At 57.4% G+C, this 18,013-nt stretch overlaps 1 protein-coding gene across 3 annotated transcripts in view; it reads left to right on the forward strand.

The window, feature by feature from the left end:
• RAB11FIP3 (RAB11 family interacting protein 3) overlaps positions 1 to 18,013 on the forward strand; it is a 72,833-nt gene that overhangs the window by 28,978 nt on the left and 25,842 nt on the right. For 2 of the 3 annotated variants that reach the window (XM_048059939.2, XM_048059946.2), the window contains exon 3: positions 5,295 to 5,386. In XM_048059939.2, the coding sequence (XP_047915896.2) occupies positions 5,295 to 5,386 (92 nt within the window). Of the gene's footprint in view, positions 1 to 5,294; positions 5,387 to 13,447; positions 13,617 to 18,013 lie in introns of those variants that run through there. The other variant, XM_048059952.2, reaches the window with a different exon arrangement.

Raw genomic sequence — 18,013 nt, forward strand, 5'->3', positions numbered from 1 at the left:
TCTGTGCTTGGATGCCACGAAGTCGAGTCTTTCTGTTCTGTTTTCAGGTGGTACGTCCAAACAAAGCCCGAGGGCCGGATCAAAAGGGGTGTTTGAGAAATCCCGCTGCGCGAGCAGCGATAGCCAAGGGACGCGGGGCTGCTGAGGCGCGTTAGCTGCGTGGGGCCGGGGTGAGGTTGTGTGAGCAACCTCAGTGCTGATGCTGCTTCCCTGGGGGCCCGAGCGTGCCGCTTGGTTATTCCCTTCACGTAACTCTTGTTGTGAAATGAGTCTTCCTTCGGTGGGAGCTCCCAGCCCCTTGTCTCAGCGCTGGAGCAGCTACGGGGGAAGCAGATTTGCCGCTTCATGACGAAGTCGCGTGCAGGGAGGAGGGCAGTGGTGCGCGGGGGGATGAGGTTGGAGGTGTCTGTGCTTCTCCTGGGAAAGGCTGCTGGCCTTCGGTGGTGCTCCTGGTGCTGACAGGAGATGTACGTGGAGGGCAGGGTAGCTTCTGCTGCTTCTGGCTCTGCTCGGTGCTACCATTTTGCACGTGAGCATCAGGTTTTGAGCGCGCTCGTGCATCGCTTAGGACAAGCAGAAGGGAGGACGGCTGGGCTGGGGCTGGCCTCATCCTGCAGCCGCTGACAGCACGTGGGGGCCTGGAAGTGTGCTGAGAGCACAAAGCCCCGAGGTGCTGCTGGAAATACGGACGGTGGCTTCCTCGCTGGCTCTGCTGTGCCTGTCATTTATAGTGCTCGCTGCGTCTCTTCTGCCACCTCGTTTTCAAGCAGCGTGCCCGCTAAGGGAGCTCAGTCTGTGTCGGTTGCCCTCTCGTAAGGCGACCATAACTTGAGGCTGCCTTTCGGGGGGCTGTTCTGTGCCGTGCGTGCAGGTCCCTCGCCTTAGCGCCGCGCTGGCTGAGTCTGGTCTGCTGGCTGCACGTCGTCCAGGCTGTTGGAATCGCTTCGGGTTTGTGGCTCTGTGGCTTGCAGCAGTATGTGCGGTGTGTGTTGGCAGATGACTTAAATACTTCTGAAAGGCTCTGTTTTTCTAGGTCATTCCTATATGAAGTCGATAAAACTGGCTCTGTTTCTGACCTGCGTGTCACTCCTGTACCCACAGCTCTTCACTCAAGGTGCCTTTTCACTGAAACGCTGCCTTTTGAAAGCAGTTTTTAGAATCTATTTCAGGAGCCCTCTGTGCCCCGTGACTTCTTTTCCTGTAGCTCCACGCTGTGCTGCGTTTCTTGAAAAGCCCAGGCTATAGTTACACCTCCGAGCCTTTCCGAAGAGCACCGAGACGACGGAGAGCGCGGCTGCGGCTGCTGCAAGAGCTCAGCGCGCACCAAGCCCCGCGCAGAGCCCAGGACCCATCCTGCTTGCTGGACGTGCGCGCCGTGCTCTGTGCCACCTGGCTGCGTCTCTGCTGCTGGCAGAGGCTCCAGATGTGGGACAGATGCAAGACAGAGGTTGCCCTTGGCTCGTGGACCTTGTAAAAGGTGAAAGCAAATACCCGTCAGTGGGAGAGCGCACAGATATATTCGGGGATGCTCCACGTCAGATGCTTTGCGCGAGGGTGTTTGGACAAAGATTTTTAAAACGCTGGGAGGAATGAGGACATCCGAAGGCTAGAGGGAGTTGCAGGATTTAATGCAGAGCCCAAAGGCAGCAGGAAGCAGAGCAGCACTGGGAAGAGCAGAAAGTCAAATGTGTAGGGGAAAACGAAGCGCTGGGGCTGGCTGCTCTGAGCTGGGCTCACAGCAGGCTGGAGGAGGCCAGGAGCCTGCATGAAGGCACAGCCCCGTCTCCCAGCTGTGGTCATGCATCAAGGCGATCTCCAGCCGGGTTAGGGCAGTCATAGGTCAGGCAATGGGAAACGTCAAGGCAGGGGTGGGAAGAGGTGTCAGGGGGGTGCTGCGGAGCATTAATCTGCTTATTACATCTTTTTTATTTATTTATTTCACCTGAGTTTCACTGGATGGTACAATAAATGTCCCCGGTTTTACTGGTTACAGCAATAATATGCTCCCCATCAGCTACGTTATCTTGGTAAAACCGTGCTACCCCACTAATTTAACTAACGCTTTATCCGGGTGTCGGGCACACTGTGTGAGCGATACGTGAGTATTCCGGTCAAGTAAATTAGCGCAATTAATTTGGGAAAAAGACATGACGTATAGCTTATAGCCTCTTTGTGAGGAGGCTGTTGGGCAGCAGAGCTCCCCGTAGGGTCTCGCGGAGCCTAATTTGTAGCTTTGAGCCTTTGGGCTCTGCTCAGAGGTACCAGGACCAGCAGCAAGGGTGACCGGTAGAGCTGGAAACGTGGGGGGGAAGCCGTCGTGGGCAGCCGGGTGGGAGGGATGCGGGTGGGAGGGATGCAGACCGCCCTCGGGACCGGCCTGGGCGAAGGCTGCGCTGCTGAGCGGCGCGGGAGGGAGGCGATGCCAGGGGAAATGGGGGCTGGGTGTAAGAGATGAAGGTCTGCTTTGTGGTGCCAGGGGCGTGGGGAAGGGGATGTGAAGGGGAGCAGGGGATCGGCTGGGATTTGGCCCGGAGGAGAGTGGGGTGAGCGCGGGCTGTGTGCTCCCTCCCGTCCCGCCTCGCCGTGTGTGGTGCAGGACGGGGCCGCACCGCGCCGTCGCTGCTCCTTGCCGGTGGAGCCGCAGAGGTCTCTTGGGTTTGGGGCTCTTTTGGACAGGAATTTGGAAGCTTAATGCAGCGTATTGTGCTGGGAGGCTTGCAGGCAAGCTCTCCATGGCAACTCGCCCTATACACAAAGCACCATATGGCTTTTTAGGAGGGGGAGGGAACGAACCGAGCAGGGAAGTCAACCTGTGCTGCTTGTTTTGTTCGGTTTTGCTCTCCTAGTGGAGCAGGGGGAGATGGAAACGTGGGGCGCTGTCCCCTGGGCATGGCTTCTGCTCAGCCAAGGCACCGTCAGGGGACCCCTCAAAGGGCTTCTCCTTGCTCTCAGCAACGGAGCTTGCTGTGAAAATGAGCCCTGTGTGCGCGCAGACCCCTCTGCAGGCTGCTCGCTCTGCAGACAGATGGAGCAACCAGCCTCCTGCTCGCCCTACGCCGAGAAACGCCCGAAGGGCTCCAGCAGCGCTCGCTTTGGGCAGGAGCCGCGATGGGGACGGCCGCGGGCGGGGAGCTGGTTGTGCCGCGGCTGCCCACGCTTTATACCTCTGCTTCCAGGGGGATCTGGAAGCTTTCGCTTGGCTGTAAATCCTCCCTTTTCAAGCCCCGTAGGAAGGAAAGAGCTGAATAAATACCTCTGTCTGTGTCTATACAAAATCAGGTTTTCGTGTGTCTAGTTTGAGGGGGAGGAGAAAAAATGGGTAGCGGGGTAAGCAGCAGGGAGCAGCCTGTGCCTGGCTCTGCCCACTGCAGGGCACTCGGTGGTTCTGGGGGTGCTGCAGGGTGCTGGTGGGGTGGGGTGTCCTCCAGCAGCGCCGTTGTGCTGTCCCAGGAGCGGGCAGAGGCTCCCCGTGGTGAGTCCTGCTCCCGGGTGCTGCCGTGGCTTCGCAGCCCGCGGGTCCCTGTCCCCAGCCCTGGGGGAGCTGTCGGCAGGGAGCCTCTCGCGTCTGAGCAGAGGCAGGGATAATTAGTGGGAACGCGGGATTTCAGGCTGCGGGGCGCTCTGTCCAGGTGAAGGTAGCAGAAGGCGACCTGAGGTTGCCTCCTCCCGTGCTGCCTGCCCCGGGGTGGGAGCGCAGCCCCCGGTGGCACCGCTCGCCCGGGGCTGTCAGCAGGGAAAGCAGCGGGGACAGCGAGGTCGTGCCCCACAAACCAGAGCACATAGAATCATGGAATATCCCGAGTTGGAAGGGACCCATAAGGATCATCAAGTCCAACTCCTACTCCAACTCCAGCACCTTTCTTCTGCTAAGGCCACCACCCCGCGGCGCGCTCACTGTAGAGCGAGTCGGCGTACCCTGGCTTCTGGAAAAGTAATTTGGCTTGTTCCTCATTTTGCTTTGCAGTCCAGCCCCAAAAGCCCCAGCCCTGGGCTGGGGGGCTCGCGTCAGGCCCCGCGCTGGCTTCTGGCAGCCCCGAGCTGCTGGTGGCCATCGCCTCGAAGGCTCCCGGGCACCCGCCGTGTCTGCATTCGGTGGCCAGCCCAAAGAGGGTGCGTGTGGGTGGGAGGGTGCTGCTGCAGGCGTGCCTGCCCCGTGCCCTCACCACCTGCCTCTGCGCTGGCTGTGCAGGTCCCCGGGGTGGAGCGTGGCCCTCCCTCGTGCCCGGAGGAGGCCCTGGGCTCCTTGCTGAGGCCCAACCACAGCAAGAAGGCTGTGTGCGCGCTCCTGCCCGTGTGGCCACGCTGCCTGGCCGCGGCACAGCTCGTAGGCACCTCCCAGCCTGGAAGGGATCCGGCCGCGCTGCCAGCCCGCTGGGAAGCCACCAGCCCGAAGGACTCAGAAGTCTCCTCCCGTCCCCTGCCTCCAGCAGCGGTGCGCAGAAAGCCTCCGCGATGGCGGAGCCTCCCCGGGAGCGCCGGCATTACGGCGCCCTTTGCCTGGCCAAGTCGGTCGACATCAGACGAAGCCGGTGCCGCAGCGCTCGCGGCTCCGAGGCGTGTGGTTTGGAGCCCGCTATTTATTTTGGGACCGCAGCGTCTGATCTCGATTTGGTGTTTCCAGGCTGTGATCTAGGTCAGGCGCTGGATCGGGCATTAGCTGTTGCTTGAGGGAGCGCGGGGAATTTGTGCGCGCTTCCTCCGTCGAGGGCTCGGAGAAACGCCGACCCGCTCGGCTGCAGATGTGTTTGGGGGTGGGAGGAGTGAATTTTTTAAGAAATCTCCTTGAAAACCTCCTATTTTCCTGTCCTCCTGTGAGGATGGCTCCTGATGCGGCTGGTCACGGGAGGAGCAGGAGATGACAACAGCTTCGGTGCCGCCTGCCTTCTCTGCTGTTCCCATGGTAGTTGGCTGTCACACACAGAACTAATGTATTCCCTGCCCACAGCAGGATTAGAGCCTTCTGGGAGAAGAAGAAGGGGATGCGGGAAACAGAGATAGGGAAGAAACTAGGAAAAGAAGCGGAGACCATGGCGGGGTGGGGACGAATCGAGGCGCTAGCCCCATGGGAGCAGCGAAGGGCCTCGTAGGACCTCTGCCAGGAGCAGCCGCCCGAGTTGCCTTCCCCCCTTCCTGGAGGTGGGGTGCCTGGAGGCAGGCGTCCTTTCCGAAAGCCGAAGGCACCAGCGGGTGCGGAAGGAAATTCTTGTCCTTCTGCTGTCGCGTCTCCCAAAGCTGCCCTTCGTTCGGGGGTGCGGGTTTCCTTTTGGTGATTCTGTTTTTCCTTCCCTCTGCAGATCCTGACAGCCAGCTGTATGATATGGGATATACCCCCGAGGAGGAAACCCCGGCCTGTCCTGATGAATTTGATGACTTTGTCACGTTTGAGGCAAGTACGAATGCTGCTAACACCCGTGAACGGCAGCTTTGTGCCGCGTGAGGCTTGAGCACGCCGGGCTCGGTGGGTGGAGCAGCTCGCTGTGCTGCGGCTCGGGATTTTAACGCTTAGTCGGGACGAAACCTTTCAGCTGTGGGTGACTGGGCCAGAGAGTTTGCATAGAGCATTTGGTGCTGTTTAACCTAAAGGCGGTGTCCAGGCGAAAACCTACTCGTTGCTAGCGCTGTCTTAGCTTGCAGAGCGCCAGAGCGCGGTGCGCTGGGTGCGGGACGGGTGCCTGCTGTGGTTGCGTTTGTGTCCTTGCTGGAGCTGCTGCCGTTGCAGAACGTGAGCCCATTTTTGGGACAAGCCAGCTGGGAGCCTGCCTCTGAGGCCCAGCGGGCACTTGGTGCTATCCGGCCAGCAGAAGGTAGACCAGAAGACAAATTGTAGATTTCCTCTTTGTTCTTGGGGTTGATCAAGGATGCTTACGTGCTGTACTTCCTTCCTTTTGCTGACGTTGCGGTCCCCATCCCTCCGTTCCCTTCTGCACTCCTTAGCAGAGGAGCACACTGCAGGAGGGCCCTGTAGCCCCGGCTAGAAGGGAGGCTGCCATTCGTTGTCTCTGGGGTTTGGGGCTTTGCTTTGTAAGCATCCTCGTTGCTGCTCTGCCCCACAGCCCGGAGCAGGAGGTGCTGCAGGTGCCTTCGGAGCAGGGGCCTGCTGGTCCTCGGTCCCCCGGGGGGACTGAATGGCTTCCTTCTGCTCGTCCTTCTTTAAGCTTTCCTCTGTGGGTTTTTGACTCTCATCTCGGTACCCCTGGTTTTATGTTTTTGTCGTGGAAATAGTGACTTGGAAAGGGCTCTTTTAGATTTGCACGTAAATGCACATCCTTGCTTTGTGTAGTCTGTAATGTGTTATCCTGGCCTTCGTGATAAAGGGCTGAAACTATTCGTTTGAGTTTCCTGACAATATATGGGGCGCTGGGCAACTTCCTTTCCCCCTGTTCATGAGAAGCACGTGTGCATCGCTTGACATGTCTCAGAGCTGTCCCTTTGACACCTGGTGCCCGACAGCCGTGTGCCAGCAGCACGCGTCCCGGCCAGGCGCGGTTTCTGCTGAGCCATTTGGCTGCCCGGGCTCAGCACGTTGGGCTGACACCGCCACCCAGAGCGGGTCACTTGTTCCCTTGGCCTGAAGAGCTCGTGACCCTGCGTCCCTCCACCAGAAGGCTTTCCAGGGCACCTTGGATCTGAGATTATTTTTCCATAGGCTGAACTGCTGTCGTTGTCTTCGTCTACGGCTTGTGCAAAGGGCCTAAAATAATTTTTGCGCTCTCTTTTTTCTGGGGGTTAAGGATAGTTATAGCTAATCAGCGATAGCGGGATAGAGAAGGGAGACAGGAAGGCAGGACAGGGCGTGGGTTTTCGTATTCCTCCCTCTGTGTTGTACAAGGTCACAAATGTGTTTTATTTTCTTTGCTTTTTTTTTTAACCACCGAGCTGAGCGCTGAGCAGTTTAGAGGCTGTGACGCCCTGAGTCGCAGTGCGCGGGCAGGCAAGGGCTTTGGTTTTTGCTCCTCAGACCTACGTCATGGGACGATTGCGCTGCGATTCAGAGCAGAGATGTTTTCTAAGGGCTAATTTAACACAGATGAGCTCTGTCAGTGCTGCAGGCTGCTCTGGGCAGGAATACCAACAAGCCGGGTGCGTGCCCCACCGGGATGGAGTGCTTCGGCCCCTGGGCCACTGATTCCTTGCAACGACAAGGTGAACCGGAGGAAAAAGGTGATGAATCCTGAAATCGTCTTTTCGGAAAGATGGCAATGGATTATTCTACTGAAATCAGGGTAATCTTGAAAAGATCAGAGCTCTGTTGGTGTCTATGTTTAATATGCTGGGGAAGAATTACCCTTGTTGTCTTGGATACGTGGTTCGAAATACTCTCCAGCCTGCAAGGATTTCGTAGAGATTCAGCAAATGAGAACATGATCGAGAAATACCGCTCAGTGTTGCGAGTGTAAAAATAAATTGGTGTCTTGGGGCGTGTGTTTTTCTGTTCTCATTTCGCTGAGCTCCCAACGTGCACTTTATTGCACTTGTCCTGCGGAGCCGTGCCCTGGGCAGCGTGAGCTGTGTCCGGGAGGGTGAGAGGAGCGGTGCAGGGCATCCTGCTGGGAGCAGCAAACGAGGGGTTTTCATCGCTGTGCGTCGGAGCCCGGCAGGGCTGCTTGCCAGCAGGACCTGCGGCAGGCTGGGCTCGGCTGGTTGCAGCAGGGAGCTCTGGCGATGGTGAGACAGCAAACAGAACAAACGGCAACAACAGCAAACAGAGCAAGTGGCCTTCCCCGGGACATGTTCCGCCTTGCCTGGATCCACCTGGAAGAGAGGAGGGGGAAAAAAATCCTTCCGAAAGTGAAGGCGTTGCCTTTCCTCTGAACAAACCTCCCCCCACGCACCACCAAAAAGCATTTTGCATGGGAATGTCCCCGTTTCAGACCTGGGAAGCTGGTGCACAGCGAGCGTAGGGCTCGAAAATGTGCCTCTGCGTGGGACCGCCGGGCAGCTCAACAGCCTCTTGGAGGCCACCGCTTCCTTCTCAGCCTCAGCACGAAGGCTTTTGGGCCACGGGTGAGCCCCTCTTGCTTTGGCAGGGTGGCGGGGCTAGGGGCATGGCCAGCTTTTGGCCTTCTGTCGCATCAGTGGACCTTCTAAAGGCGACCTGGAGGAGTGGTGCTGCGTGTGCTGCGCCAGGCGCTGAGAGCAGGCACGGTTATGGTGTCTGGGGTTTCGGCCCTCTTAGCCACGGAGAATCACAGGGGCTTGAGTGGTTGGCTCTTCTAAGTGCCGAGGCCGTGACAGAGAGCTTCTCTCCTAAATGTTTGTTCAAACAAGTGTAAACAAGAGCTTTAAGCAGTCTAAATGAAAATACCTTCCCTTTGTTGATAAGGTTGCTCCTCTTGGTGACTCATCCCCTCTGCTGGCGCTTGTCATCGGGGAGCACTGAACATCCGCAGAAATCCCCGAGGAACCAGCACTGGTGACTTCCAGCAAGTGTTTGCCCTGCAGAGGGAGGAGAGCCAACGCTTGTACCTTCGAGTAAGGGCAGAAAAGCCTCTTACAGGAGACGAGGTCTGAGCTTTGCCGCTTCACACAGGGACTCAGCCCTGATGTGATCAGCTCAGCTTGGAGAGAGACGGCAGGGACAGAGTGAGAGGCGGTAGGCAAAAACCGGTGTGGAGGAGAGTGCGGTGTTTTTATGTTGTATTTGGGTAAGGCTTGGTCTTTCTGGAGTTAGGGGAAGTCCCCAGCAGGGTCAGCACACGTCGGAGCAGAGCATAAGCCCTGGGGCAGCGCAGAGGCAGGCAGCGGGAGCAAAGGAGCATGCACGGGGAGCACGGAGCTGCTGGCTCCTGCTGCGCCCTGCCAGCTCCGGTCAGCAGACACGGTCCCTCTGTTAAATGGTTTCCAGAGAGGATATCTGGTCGTGTACCTCTGCTGAGACAGCGGCTCGGAGGGGATCAGAAGTGCAGGAGCCTGGCTTCCTGCAGCCACGTGGCGTTTTGCTCATCAAGTGGTGCCTGCAGGGGCTCCCTGCCATCCCTAGCTGCACTGCCACGCGTGCCGAAGGAACCTCATCCCCTGCCCGCCCGGCTCCGGAGCAGGGAGAGCATCCCCTCGTGGGGCCACGTGCCTGCCGGCAGCCCCCCGTAGTGCCTCCCTGCCTGACCGTGGTGGTTGTAGGCAGCTCTCTGCTCCGGCAGGGAAACGTCGCCTAACGATAATCCCAGGGGTTTGGCCACCCTGCCGAGCAGTGCAGAAGGACCTTGGAGTCCGTCCGTCCAGGCACCCGAGTCCTCGCCGGCTTTCCCCCAGGCTGGGCTGGTGCAGCTTCGCTCTGACTAACTGGGAGGTGGGAGTTATCCTCACCTCCCTTGCCGGCTGGGCAGCATCAAGCTGTGCTGGTGACTCACTCCTGAGGTACGGGGGCTCCTTTGCAATGCCCTGCGAGGGGGGAAAGGTGAATCTGGAGTTAGCTTTTTTGATGCCTGCTGTGCCCTGCCCCGGGACAGAGCCCTCTGCCCGACCTGCCCCGTCTCCTGAGGGCAGCCGAGCCCTCTGGAGCAGTGCAGAGCGGGCAGGCTGGCTCTCCCAGCATCAGACGATAATAGAATGATTCTCCCAAAATGAAAGCAAACCACAAAAATTTGGTGGGCTGCCAGAGTTACTGGGCACGGCGATTTGTAACCTTAGGTGGGTTGGAGGAGAGGCAGAGCCGCTGCAGGGCTGTGCTCTGTAAAGGCTGGCCAGGAGTGTGATAAATAACACAAACGCCGATTTCAGCCATGGCAGCTCGTGCTTTGGGCCAGCCCGGTGGCAGGAAGGCCCTTCTTGAGATGTGCAAAACGGGGCAGCTGAGACTGCAGAAGGTGAGGGGCGTAGAGGGGGAGCGGGGCTGTGTGATGGTTTGTGAGGCTGTGTGAGGCTGTGCACGGTGTGCAGAGCTGTGTGATGGTGTGCGGGGCTGTGCAGGGCTGTGTGATGGTGTGCAGGGCTGTGCAGGGCTGTGCACGGTGTGCAGGGCTGTGTGATGGTGTGCGGGGCTGTGCAGGGCTGTGTGATGGTGTGCAGGGCTGTGCAGGGCTGTGCACGGTGTGCAGGGCTGTGTGATGGTGTGCGGGGCTGTGCAGGGCTGTGCACGGTGTGCAGGGCTGTGTGATGGTGTGCAGGGCTGTGCAGGGCTGTGTACGGTGTGCAGGGCTGTGTGATGGTGTGCAGGGCTGTGCAGGGCTGTGCACGGTGTGCAGGGCTGTTGCCATCTGCTGGGCAGTTGCTGGGGCTCCCCGTGGTAGCAGCGAGGAAGGATGCATCGCGGCCGCCAGAGGGGTGCTGTGCTTTCTCAGGACAGCAGCGCTGAGCAGGCGTGCAGCGGCACTCACCGGACACGTGCACCCTGCAAGCCTTCTCCCCCGGCTTGTCCCCTTGGCTAAGCGTTCAGGAGCAACGTGTATGGCACAGCTGGAGTGGATCTGGGGAGGAAAGCAGTCCTCGGTGGGGCCCTGCAGTCCTCAGTGGGGTCCCACGGTCCTTTTCGGGGTCCCACATCTAGTTGTGGGAGGGGGATGCCCCTGGCTATCCCAGCCCCCCCGTCTGCAGGCACGGCGCGCGCTGGGGGTTGCTGCAAACTGTTGCATCTGTTGAAGCTGGAATTTCTTTTCATGTGGAGTAATTGAATTGAATGCTTCTGGAAGGGTGTAAAAATCAGAGGGAGGCAATTTAAATCCACATTGCTGAATTTCTCTGGCTGCCTGGGGATTGAAGGCTGGTACGACTCGAACTGCGCGGTGGTGGTGCAGGAGCTGAAGCTGAATCACAGCCTGCAAGAGCGGGTCACGGGCACATCGGCCACCGCTCCTCTTGGCTTGTGCCTCGCCGTGGGCACGTGGGGGTGGTTGTGCCTCTCTCCTCCTGGAAGCCCTGTGGACTTTCTGAGCACTCCTTCCTTACTGCAGGCTGCCCTAGGAGTTGTTTCCCTTCCGAAAAAGCACGGAGCTGTCTGCGGACCTCAGGCAGCATTTGCAGGACGTGGCAGCTCAGCTCAGGCTTTCCCTTTTCCTACCAGTGCCTTTCCCCTGTCTGGTAGGACCGGCCTCTGCGGGCTCCCCTGCACGGGGCTGGCCCAAAAACTCGTCATGTCCGAACAGAAGAGGATCACCAAACCCTCTTCAAGTCAGTTGCTGGAGTTAGCGTTGCTTCGGCCATAAAGAGCTGCTGCACCCAGAATCTCTTGGGTGGCTGGAACTGCAGGAGCGTGAAACGCGGTTGATGCAGGTTTCTGTCTGCTCGTCCGTCCGTCCCCTAAGGGAGCACGCGGAGCCTCCCTGCTCCACGAAGCAGCAGCAAAGGCAGCTCCGGTCGTGCAGAGCTCTCGTGTTCACAGCAAACAAGCGAACAGCTGGTGTTATCTGCATCGATAAGGCACAGAAAACACGGTAATTGCTAAAACTGCTGGATCAAACTCCAAAATCTGGCTCTGTTGACAACTTTGTAAGAAGCAGCTTGAAAGTACCAAGGAAATTGATATATTGTACGGACCTCAGCACTACTTAGAGTAAGGGATGAGAGGTGGGAAAATCGGGCACGAGTGTCTCTGGAGTAGGACTCTGTAGTTCAGGCATACTGTGAGAAATATCCTTGGTTGGAAGAGATCCTAGTCGTAGTGTTTGCCTTGTGCAAGATAAGGTGGAAGGAGTTTGGAAAACAAGGACCTTGAAGCTTTATCTTGAGCCGCGAGCATGGCCGTGGGACCCAGAGAGGCAGGAGCTCGGCTGCAGCTCGTGGCCCTGGGTGGCCAGGAGCACAGCAGGCAGCTCCAGGAGGCAAAGCTGTCTCAGTAAGAGTTCCTAAAGGAAAACTGGCAGCACTTGGTGCCTCCTGACGAACCTTGCCTTGCAGTACAGCGGTGCTAGAAGGCCCCTGAGGTCCCACAGCACAAGCAGAGGAGCTAAGGGAGCAAAAGGGCTGTGACCCGCTCAGTTAAGTGGCAGATCTGGATGGAGCCAGGACAGGAGCTCGGGTTAAACCATAACTGTGCTGCTGCTGCGCTCGTTACCAGGAATCCCTGCCTCTTTCACGCTGAGCACAGAGGGTCGCCTGGTTATCAAGCAAGACGCTTCCTGCTGGTGTTGCCGGAGCAGAAGGTCCTGCTTGGGGCACCGTGCTGCAGGAAGGATGTGTCCCAGAGGAGAGCAAGAATAGCCCAGAGAAAATGAGAAAATGTGATTTGTGAAGGTAATGGGAAGAAATGCTCGTTTATGCTGGCTCCCGTGACCGACGGAGACCAAAGTTCAATTATGGGAAGTTTCTGTAGAGGGAAGGAGCAGAGTTTTTGGTATCTCATGCACAATGCAAGAGAGGGTGTAGCCGAAGTGGGGAGGGTTAGGCTAGACACCAGGGAGCTACTTTCTGATCAGCAGCAAAGCTTGGATCCGTTGCTTGGAGCGGGGGGAGAGGTAGGACCTTTGGGTGGAGGTTTGGGGGACTTGTCAGATAAACTGTGCTAGAAATGGTGAGCTGTGCTCCTGATCTGGAGCAGGCCAGCGAACCAGGATGGGCTGAGCTCCTTGTTCTGTGCGTTAGGAGCTGCGTGCGGGTCCCATAGAAGAGTCGGGTCCTGCAGGCCTGGCACCATTGTACCTCTTGTGGACGTTTGGCTGAAGAAGCTTGTGTTGGTGCTCTCCTCGGTCAGGGTATTGCTGCAGTGACGGAGGGGGCAAGCTCCAGGTGCGTCGTGAAGGGGTTCAGTCCCCAGCCCATCAGGGAGCGGCATCTGGGCAGCGTGCGGCTGAGATGTTCCTGTCCCCAGGTGCTGGCTCAGGGAACAGTCTGCAGGAAAAGGACTTGGAGAGGCAGCTAAAATGAAGAGATGGAGAAATAAGGCCCCGTTGGGATCCCAGGTGCAGATATACACAGAACAGCCCAAACCTCCGGGTTCAAGGGACGGGGACTTTGTCCCTATGCCGGCAGCTGCCTTGGGGACAGGGGGGTCCCAGGGACCTGAAGCGCTTCCTCGGGTCGCACCGTGGCGGTGGCTCCGCTGTTTGCAGAAGCAGCAGCTTGGGTGGGGGCAACGTGGAGCTCGGGGCGGTGTGTTTGTAGCTGGGTATCCCTGCTGAGGCAAGCAGCAGCCCTTCGGGGTGGCAGTCACCCACCCGTCCTGCATTGCTCTCTGAGTCACTGCAGCGGTGATCACTTATCAGCAGCAAAGTGCTCCTGGTCTCTGGAGTGAGCAAGGCGGGCGTTATTTACTTTTCTATTTGTTATTATAAGGAAGGAGATGGTTATTCAATGTTTAAATATTCACCAGAAACACCAGGAAAGATGAGATAAGCCTGGGAAGCCTCTGTAGCAAGAATGGCCCTCCTCGAAATTAACCTTAATTGGAGATACGTTTACATAGAAAGAAAGCACATGCACCTGGAGCGGGGCTGGCCGTCGCGTGGGGCGTGCTTTTATTTTGGTATTCACGTAGCTCAGATGGCTGCAGTCACACGGCAGGGGAGTGTGCATTAGCTCACATATTGTTATCGCGGGGGCTGGAAGGTCAGGAACAAAAGGCACTCTGTTCCGCGACCTGCACTCCGTTGGTGAACCTCGCGCCGAGCCTTTCCGGGACTTTGCTTCCCACCTCCTCCCCAGCAGGAGCTGGATTCGACGTGGGCAAAGAGGCAATGTGTCCGCAGGTGAGTTTTGTGCGCTAGCACGAAATAAGGAGGGAGCTGGGGTCCTGGAGGAGGCAGATTTCCGTCCTGGGGACTGCTCCGAGCCCCGGCATCGCCAGGAAGGGGCAGGCTGTGTCTGAGTAACTGCGGTCTGACCGGGGAGCTGGGCCGGGAAGGATGGCGGCTGCGGGCTTTCCGGGCACGGAGGATGTGCCAGGTCTTGTAATTTTGTTTGTTTGTTTGTTCTTTTCCTGATGGGTTTTCTCTTGCCCAGCCTGAGAGCTGGCGTTGAGTGCAGGAGCCTCAAAACCTTGCAGGCAGCTTTTCAGGTGGCCCTGGACCTGCTTTCTGCTGGCGCTTGGGTCAACTTGAATTTGGGGCTGTGCCAGGCCAGGTGGGTCATTGTCTCTGCCCTGAGCTCAGTGAGGACCCTCTGGCTTCTCTGAAAAATGGGTATTGCCCAAATAAGCAGGAAGAGGCAGATACTGTGGCTGAGTGGTTGGTGCCTTGCTGCTGGTGACGGTCCCCGGTGTGGGGTTATTTGGTGGGTGACAGGTTCCTGCTGGCCTGGGGCCAGTGCACGGGGCTGAACTGACATGGGGCGTTTCAGGGTGGACTGCCAGCACAACTTGCCTCCTCTCTCCCCTTTACATCAGTGTAAAGCCAATTTAAGCACGTCGTGTGACTGGGCAGGTGCCTGTCCCCAGCACCACGAGCTGGGCTGGGCTCACTGCCACCGGCCGGGCCACCCCTGCGGGGCAGGACACAGCACCAAGCAACTGGGGGCTCTTTTTGGTGGTCTTCTTCCCCTGACCCCAGGTCTGTGGCTCTGGACAGAGTGGTGTTATCAGCTCAGAGGCCAGGGCCACAGGATGGGAGCAGCACGGGGTGTCCTTGGAGGGTGCTGTGTGCCACCCATCCCTCTCCCCCGCCTGTCCCTCAGAGCTGGCGTGAATCACAAATATGCTCACTCTTGCTGGGAAAACAGAGTTGTTTTTCCTTTTCCTCTCCCCCCGAGCTTCCCAGTCGCCGTGGCCAAGGCCCAGCGGTGCTGCAGGATGGTGAGGCTGCCGGCAGGGACCGGCTGCCGCCCCACTCATGGGCTTCGCTTGTACCTCGGGTGAAATTGTCCATCACGGATCAGAGAAGCCAAACAAATGCTCCCTCGAGCCTGGGGTGTGCTGTGCTTTTTCCCAACAGACCTGCTTGGAAGCACAGAAGCACACCTGAGCGCGTGCCGCCGCTCCGCTCCCTGCCTTGTAAAGCTCCTCACAGGGGCTGCCAGCCCCGGAGCCCTCCTGAGCCCGATCCTCCAGCCAGCAAAACGCCCTGCAAAGCTGGCAGGCGCCCTGAAGTCGGCACAGAAGCAGGAAGCTTTGCATGCCCGGCCTTGCCGGCTCGCATGTGGCTTCGGTGGTGGCCTCCGCGGTGTGGCAGGGCCCGTCCCTGCGGCCGGCTGCAGCCTGGCGCTGGCTCTGGGGGCGGTGGCCGCATCTCATCGCCTCGGGCCTCTCTCGAGCTGCCTTCCCCATACCATCTTTGTTGGCTACCAGACCGGGCACGTCAGTGATGACAGGGCTTTATGGTCCCTTAACACTCGTCCCGTGCGGGTGACTCGCTGCAGTCTCCTTTCCTCTAACAAAATGGCCGCAGACGGGGCTTGAGCCTCGCGTGGGCGTCAGGCCGCCGGCCACCACGCCAGGGCACGAACCGCGGTCAAGCCGTGGTTTCAGTTCAGGCTGGGGCGGGGTGTCCTGATTTTAAGGTTTGCCTGAAGCATCTCAGGGGGTGTTTTATTTGATTAAAAATGAAAATGGGCTGGGGCTGGTGGCACCGGGCTGTTCTGAGCGTGCAGTGGGGATGTTCATGCCGAGGGCGCTTGCCGCCCCACAGATGTGTTAGCCAAGTGGGCATTGCCTGACCTGCTGTGTTGTGATTTTTGGTGTTTAATGCCTACTTTCTGCCTGTGATCAGAAAAGCAAGCTTGGCTGGAGGAGAGAGGTATGTGGCAGTGGGAATTAAAGGGTCAGCATACAAATCAGCTGTTCACGAGGCCATAAAAAGAGCTTTGAGATCTGCGGCTGCACCTTTGCCCAGGGCATAGGGTTTTGGTTTTGCTTTGCTTCGCTTTATCAAGCATTCTGTAATATCTTCCCCTAGTCTGCTTGTTTGCCTATCTCCTTCTGGCGTCTTTTCTTGAGGTTTAGTTATTTAATCTGTGATGAAATATAAAGCAAAGTTCTCCACGCTCGTGCTCAGGAGGAGAACTTTGTTTAAAGTTTCACCTGTCTCATAACTCATTGACCGCATGGGTTTAACTTTAATAAGGCTCTTGCATTTGAAATTGAAAAAGCATTAAAAGAGAATAATCGAGGTCTAGCATGCTAACATACTGCCATTACCTATAGGCCGTGTTGGAGGGAGCTGCAGGGCATCGTGAGTTTGGCAGAAATGGGGACGTCTCTTCTGTCGCGTGGTTTGTGGTACCCAGCGCAGCTGGCCAAGGGACACCCACAAACTGGCAATTCTCCCCTCCTTAAAGATTTAGTCTTTAAGCATAGAGTACAGGTAGTGGGGTTTTTTTTTGTCTGTTTGTTTTTTAATCTGTAAGAAAAAATAATATTACTTCTGTTTTCTAAAATATCCTTTGAAAACCCACTATTTCCAGGAAAACGCAGGAGCGAGGTAGCAGTCTGTACTCTCCTAAAATTGCTTTAGTAAGATAAAAACGAACTTCAGGCTCGTTTCTTTTGGCCCTGTGAGTGGTGACAGTGCACAGCAGGGCTGTGGAACAAGCGCAGGATGGTCCAGGACCGCTCTGGTTGTTTCTCGAGGTGCTCCTGGACCGCGGCCCTCGCTTTGCCCCTGCCTGGCCGCGTGTGATCGAAGCCGCAGCGACTTCTGTCCTGGTCTCTTCTGGTTTCTGTATGCACGCCACGTGGGATGTGGCAGGGAAAAACACATTCTTCTCCTTTGCTAAATACAGGGAATGTTTGCAGATGGTCTTCCAGGTCATCTTTTAAAGAACAAAATTGCTGCACATCCGCGGTGTGGCTGGAGGAGGATGGGGTCTGTGCTGTTCTGGTGGCTACCTCTGGCTCCCTCAGGGCTGCCCCCTCATCGGCCAGTCTGCACCATTTTTTCCCGTCGATAAGATTTTTGAAGCAATTTGATAGAGAAATCATTTGATTTAAGGGCATTGGGATGTTCTGATGTGCTGAGCTGTTGGGCTCCCTGTTGCGCTTTGTGTTGGGAGGCCAGCGACTGTAACCTCCAGAGGGTGGGTTTTTAATCAGCGTGTGGGTTGGGGGGTTTGTTTTGTTTCCATGTTTTTTGTTTGTTTGTTTTGCAATAGTTGTCTTTATTTTGTTCTTGAATACACTTGAATGTATGCCTGAATTTAAACCTTTCCAGTAGGAAGGTTTTTGTTCTTTTGTTTATTTTTATTTTTTTAAAAACAAGAGTTTACTTTGGAGCCCGCAAGCAAAGTTATGTCCAATTTGGCTTTAAATCTGTTTCAAGCAGGCAAAAAGCAGCCCTTTGAAGCAGGCAGGTAACTGTGCAGATGCTGGTGGCTGCTCTCCTCCCTCGGGCCCTCTCGGCTGCCTTGGGTTCCCATCGCCCCGCGCACAGCAGAGCCGCATGAAGCATCGGTGCTCCTGCAGGCGGGCGGTGTGAGCTGGGGATGGCTTTTGTCCCCCCAAACAGTGTCACAACCCAGCATTGTCCCACATGCCAAAGCCTGACCTGTCCTAAACTTGGCATATGCTGCAAACTGCTTTTGTTTTCATGTGGGAGGCAGGTGAAGCCACTGCCTCCCCTGTTGGTGACGGCGCTCGCTGCAGCAGCCTCTGCCGTCTGGTGGAGTTTGCCGGGCTGGCCCCGTCTTCCGCGGGTGGCGACTTTGGACTCCAGTTCTGTAAAGTTTTCCATCGTGTTTAACCTGGGGGTGGTGGCCGCGAGAGGCCGTCTGTCTGTCTGCCTGTGCTGAGCTGGCACCAACCGGTGCCGCTCTCCTGCAGGGCTGAGCAGGGCTCGCTCGCCCCGCTGCGCACCCAGCCCGGCCGGCGTGGAGCGGGCGGCTCGAGCGCAAATTTCTTTTATCCTGGTATGTCTGCGTGGTGTCTGCCCAGCTGCTGGCCTTCTGTGGTGCGGGGCTCTGAGAAATGTCACAGAATCACGGAATATCCGAGTTGGAAGGGGCCCACGAGGCTCATTGAGTCCAACTCCTGGGTCCCCAAAGGACCACCCAAAAGATGCCATTTGCTTGGACGCGTTTGCAAAAAGCCCTGGTTGGTGCCGTGTGCGCCTCTCTGGTGCAGGAAGAGGAGTTTGCTTGGGCATTAGTGCCTGCCTCCAACATGCTGCTGCTTTGCCCTGCTGCCGTGCCGCAGGGGGAAGCCGCCAGCAGCAGAGCA

The sequence above is a fragment of the Anser cygnoides genome, chromosome 15, assembly GCF_040182565.1.
Source record: "Anser cygnoides isolate HZ-2024a breed goose chromosome 15, Taihu_goose_T2T_genome, whole genome shotgun sequence".
NCBI classification, from domain to species: domain Eukaryota; kingdom Metazoa; phylum Chordata; class Aves; order Anseriformes; family Anatidae; genus Anser; species Anser cygnoides.